This window comes from Macrobrachium nipponense, chromosome 19 (assembly GCF_015104395.2).
Source record: "Macrobrachium nipponense isolate FS-2020 chromosome 19, ASM1510439v2, whole genome shotgun sequence".
NCBI classification, from domain to species: Eukaryota; Metazoa; Arthropoda; class Malacostraca; order Decapoda; family Palaemonidae; genus Macrobrachium; species Macrobrachium nipponense.
In genome coordinates, this window is record NC_061088.1 from 56,351,801 (window position 1) to 56,357,800 (window position 6,000).

General features: G+C 39.2%; 1 protein-coding gene across 11 annotated transcripts in view; it reads right to left on the reverse strand.

The window, feature by feature from the left end:
• The window catches only part of LOC135217153 (chromodomain-helicase-DNA-binding protein Mi-2 homolog), a 272,789-nt gene extending 267,059 nt beyond the window's left edge, over positions 1 to 5,730 (reverse strand). For 10 of the 11 annotated variants that reach the window (XM_064252898.1, XM_064252891.1, XM_064252884.1 and 7 more), the window contains exon 1: positions 5,552 to 5,730. In XM_064252898.1, the coding sequence (XP_064108968.1) occupies positions 5,552 to 5,585 (34 nt within the window). In that variant the 5' untranslated portion in view covers positions 5,586 to 5,730. The remainder of the gene's footprint in view (positions 1 to 5,551) is intronic. The other variant, XR_010315081.1, reaches the window with a different exon arrangement.
• Positions 5,731 to 6,000: the final 270 nt, after the last annotated feature.

Below are 6,000 nucleotides of genomic sequence, written 5' to 3' on the forward strand. Positions count from 1 at the left end.
TGTGTGGGCGAGCCTCATTGGTGAGGCCGCTGACCCTATTCCAGTGGCATTTAGTGCCACCCCAGGACCTATGCATTCTCCACAGGCCGACGCCCCTTCAATTACTTATTTCAATTAATTTTTTCCTGATTCTTTTACGCAGACTTTAGTCAATGAAATAAATAGGTACAGTGATTCATTTGTATCTAATAAGAGGGAGTATTTGCAGTGCCATCCATGATCAGCCGTTCATAATTGGATTACAGATGGGCACACTAACATCAAAGAAATGAGAGCTTTTATTGGCATAGCTCTCAATATGGGAATTGTGAGATTGCCAGAGATAAACGATTACTGGGACACTTGCCATAAACCAATCTCCCAAACTTGCTTTCAGGAACATTTTGCCAGATACAAGTTCAAACTGCTTTTGAAATTTTTGCACTTTGCAAACAATGAAGAAATGCTTGCCCAAGACTCTCAAGATTATGATCCGCTTTATAAGATCAAACCAGTTAGTGATCATTTTGCTCATCTTCAAAAGACATTTTCATCCCTCGCAAAACATTGCCATAGATGAAAGTATGGTAGGTTTTAGAGGTCGCACACCTCATCTTCGACAGTACATGCCGCAAAATGGGCATGCAAGGTTTGGTGTCAAGCTGTGGCCTTTGTGATACTGAAACTGGTTATACTCATACCTTTGAGGTGTATAAGGGGGTCAGGCAGGAAGATAGGAGTGGTGAGGGTTTCACTTACAATTTAGTGATGCGTTTGATGAGGCAGGCTGACCTTTTATATCAAGGTTACCATCTAGGACTTGATAATTATTTTACCTCTCCCCAGCTATTCCAGGACCTGTACAACATGAAAACTACTGCTACTGGTACAGTAAGAAAAAGTAGGAAGGGGCTTCCAAAGAATTATGTAAATGCCTCCTTGGCAAACCAGAAAGTGTGTGAAAGGAGGAAGGGACCTCTTTTGTGTTGCATTCAAGGATGGTAAAAACCTACCAATTTTTCTTTCAACAAAATCAAAGGGGGGTTATTCTGACTATACAAATAGCAGGGGGAAGGTGGTAATAAAACCCAATGTTGTCATTGATTATAACAAATGTATGGGGGGCGTCGACCTCAAAGACTCAAAGCTGTACAAGTATTTGGCTGAGAGGCGTACAGTCAAATGGACAACAAAGGTGGCCTTTGCTCTTTTTGGGACTGCTGTTCTAAACAGTTATATACTGTACATAAATTATACAAGCTCCCAGAACAGAATGCCACGAAAGCACTACATGCTTTCAATAATTGAGGCTTTGGTTGAGGACTATAGACCAAAAAGGCCATCACACAAAAGAAGGAGCAATGCAGAGACTGCTGCAAGCAGGGAAGCTCAGATTGAGCCACTTTCACATGAGATTGCAGTTCCTGAAGATGTTCATGAGTTACATAAATTGCCCAAAGGTAAGCTGAGAGTGTGTGTCGCTGGGCATGAACGCAGAGTACGCTCTACTTGGGAATGCCAAAAATGTGATGTTGGGCTTTGTGCTGCATGCTTCGTTTCATATCATAAGAAGAACTAAGAATAAGTACCGACTTATGGATGTACCATATATTTTTCCTTTCTTTTGTTTAGTATACAGTATCACACGTTCTTATATACGTATATATATATATATATATATATATCTCAATGCTTATTTGTGCTGTGTTACTGAACAAGGCATATTTCACATACGTTCAGAGGTGTTTTGAGTTGAGTGCCAGTGTGTTGAGTAGTTATGAATTATACTCTAAAAATGTTCTGAAAATGTTGTATATCCATCTGCTTTTGCTTTCCCCTGAATGACAAGTAAATTTGGAATATTATAGCATTGAGTTTACGTAAATTGATCAAGCAGTAATTTATGAAATTAGGATACAAAATTTGTCTTCACTAACGCTGAGAATATTGACCAAATTTTGGATCTTAAAGGAAAATCTAGAAAAAATATAGAGATATAGAGAAGGGAATAATACAATTTAAAAGGTGTCCATTTCATATAGAAAGGTTCTGCCTTGAACTTACAATTTATTTGAAGTGAAAATATTAAGTAATAAAGAAGATATTAACAATAAACTACAAATAATTAATTGTGTGTAACCTGTGCGGATCAGCGTATCAATTTTAGCTACGTACGCACCACCCTCCGTTCAAATTTACCGCGTCTTGCAGGGGTTAAGCACCATCAATTTGGAAAGAATCGGGTGGGAAAGAGGTGTCAATACTTCTATAGACCATAAATTCATTAATGGCAACTTTTACACAGGCTTAAATCAAGACTAGGCAGCTCATGCAAGTTTAGTAGTGATTTTGACTTCGAGGTGGAATGTACACTATGTGTGTCTCATATGACATCTTTTATTAATTTACTTATAAATATACATAGGGCTGCTGTTAGGTTTAGTTCTTGTCTTTTACGATAGTATGTCAGTTATACGTGTAATTTTGTACATAAAAGTGCACAGAAATATTAGAAAACCCATGTACAAATAAAAAAAAATTTACTGAATCTTTGTTATTGGTAAATTTATGTAAATAGTATTTTTCAACAAATATTATAAGAATTTGCTACTGATTTTATTTCTTATGTTTTTTGATATCATGTGAGCTGTGATTATAATTTTACAAAATATAAAATGAGAAAATTCTTATTTAAGTTGGTAAAATTTACAATTATCTTGTAAAAGAGGGCCCACTAGGGATTGTAAAATAGTCATTTTCAACTTCTCGTGGAAGGAAGGGAAAATCTTTTAGATTTCTTTTTCTTTCATCATGTGCATTTGCAAATCTTAATCTTTCCATAATTTTTGTTTTTTTAAATTTGCCAACCTCAAAGTTTTGTCGGCATGGGATGCTGCATAATGATGTATTATCCCAGCTCCCAAGGGTTAAGGGGAAGTGGGGTTGGTCCCATCCATCTGGGTAGTAACCCAAGCTCCCTCCCCTGATGCAGGCCCTTGTGTCAGTTTAAATTGATCCCTCCTGATACTTGGAGTTCTTCCTACCCAGACACTCCAGCTTGCTCTCAATTCAATCCATCTGTATGTCCATCCTATAACGAAACATATCCATTCGACCATCAGCTTTTCTAAGTGACAAAACCTCATACGCGTTCTCACTCGTAATTACCCATATTTTTACAAGTTTTCTCTTTGCCTTAACCTAACCTTCCTTAGTACTATTTATTGATGACTAAGAGCCGGCCAGGAATGAATAACGAATGACACCTACATAAATGAATAGAGCTCATCTTCCTGATTAATTTATATCCATAAAGTATCTATGCTCGCTAATTAATAATATGCAAAATGTTCCTGTGAGTCAGTATGTTTGTCAATCCCTAACAGTTATTCATAAATATAACTCTGCCCACTTTTCCCAACATCAAATGACATTAACTTTTATGACGTCACAGTATAGTTAATCCTTCCATTTTCTAATCCCATATTTTCTTGGAAAAAAATTGGGTGATTTTTTAAATTTGTGATTTTTTTTATTTATCACCTGACGATTCATAGCCAATCATATTCAATCTGGAAACCAGTTTGAGTGATTTTGATGGTTGTAAAAACTAACTTCAGATTCATTATGGGTACTGTTAAAGTTAGTTGAGCAAGTTGCGATACTGACTACGCATTTCTCGTTTATAAAATTCTTTCACTCAGGTAACTTAGAATTTTTAAAATATTTGCAATCCCAGTGTTTTACCCTTCCAGTCAAGTGCCCAAGTCAAGTTTGGTTAGTTGATTGCATTAAGTGTCCAAGAATAAGATAAGAAAATGTTTATCATTCCTCTTAATCAAGAAGGGCAAGACAGAAGTGCCAAAACTCTCATTCCCATCATTAAATGTTACATTCTTCCCGATTCGGTTATGATCAGCAATGGTTGGGCAGATTACCAGAATCTTGCTAACGAAGGCTTTTCGCACAACATCGTTAACTACAATGAAAAATTTGTTGATCACACAGAGAGCAGTGTACATACAGAGAACACTGAAAGGCTCTGGGGAGATAGAAAGGAATGGGCTAAGCAACCAGGAAACAGATCCCAATATCTAGAACAGTATGTACCAAGGTATTTGTTCCTCCATCATCAGAGCCAAAACGGCATCGAAGTCGGTAAGAAGTATAGGTCACACGGTGATCATCAACGTCCTTAAGTAGAGTGATGCCCCATCAACTTCTGATATGGATTCTTCAGGTAAGCTACAGCTAATATTTTGAATAAAACTTTACAATACTTGCACAGCCTAAATTAACCAACTTTTGGGGGGGGCAGGAGGAGAAGGTCCCCGGTCAGGTAACATGGCCTACTACTAGGTTAGTACGATAACCTTTATTTTGGGTTTCCTTTTGGCCGGCCAGGAATGAATGAATGAATAATTAGTAATTATCTGGCGTCGGCCAGGAACACGACATACTAGCTTAGGTTTGTTCGTACAGTTTTCTATTCCTGGAAGTGTTTTCCCAATTAATTTTTATGTCTTTTGCACAAATTTCATCTTCATTTCTGTTGGCATTTTACAAATTTCCTGTCCCTTTGAGGTTGGTTCCTCTTTATCAGTATTGACTTTCCCTGACCAATTGGGCCTTCGTTCTCTTGCCTGATAGGTAACTTTTGGGGCCAAAGACCACCTCGTCCCTCATCTTCTTCTTAGTCCATCCCAAAGCTTTTTATTCGCTCATCCTTACATTCCAACTGGTGCTCGTTTCTAAACACGTGACATGAAGCTTATTGTGGTCCTCGTGGCCACCCTAACGTTTGCTGGTGTCCCAGACAGAAGAGGCCTCAGAGTCAGAGTCAGGCAGACGATCGCCTTCCACATCCCATGCTTCTCCCGGATGATGGCTCGCTCTCTCTCTCTCTGTGTCTTTCCTTGACAATTGACCAACACTACTTTCTGCATAGTATCTGAACAAAAACCCTAGACGGGGCAGACCTAATTGGGAGCCCCATCCAAGGTGGCACCGTGGCAGGGCGGAGAGATGTCAAAATTGGCGCCCGTGGCCTCGTCCCGGGTGTTGGGGTCGGGCCTGACCACGCCAGCGACAAACAAATGATGACAAACGTTTTTCTGCCATTCATTAGGTATGCAACTTAATTCTTTTCTCCACAAGCCCTTACGGTCATTTCACGATGCTTCAATAATTATGCTTCGTGAAAATAATGAAAATAGTGAAATCCTCGCGATATTTCTTTGTCTTCAACTCTTCCACTGGGATCGGCTAGTCAGCGACTGCACTCGAAAAACGCGAACCAGGGAAAACTGTCGCTGAATAGCCGACCCCACTTTTGCATCTTGCCTCGCCAGCGGTATGAAAAAAATCAAAATTTCCCTCAATTGCGTGTTCAAAGTGTGACATGTGCATCACACCGAGGATAGCAGCGCCTCAAGAAGCAGTGCAAATCCAAAAACATTGACACTTGAGAATATAAACAGTAATAAGGTCGATTTTCCCAAACTTGTGTAGGTGCTCACGCCGGTGCATTCAAACAACATTCCGTATTTTATCCCGCCACCGCTCAACTTACCTCCATAAGCTTCTTCCTCTATGTCTGATGGCATCTTGAATAGCTATCCAGCTGGAATTCACCGAAAATATGATACTATTGCAGAGAATTTTTCGAATAACTGGTCGAAAAGAAGGAGGGCGCTTGACCGCAACTATTTATCTCCTGAGTGTCGCCGCTTTTTCAGACAAAAGATGCGAGGATTGCGCATGCGTACAGATGGCCTCCTATGGGCTTTGAGCCTTATTTCATCTTTAATTATTGTCAATAAATAATCATATAAACACATTCCATATTCAAACAAGGCGCCATCGTTTCTGATTAATTACCCCTAGGTCTATGTTCCAATGCCACCTCAAGATGTGATATGACTTATCCTGAGGCACCGGGAGAAAAATTTATTTCCAAGCCTTTAAATGCAGTAGTACCTTGTACACATTTTCCTGTACAGCTGCAGTAATGTCGAGAGT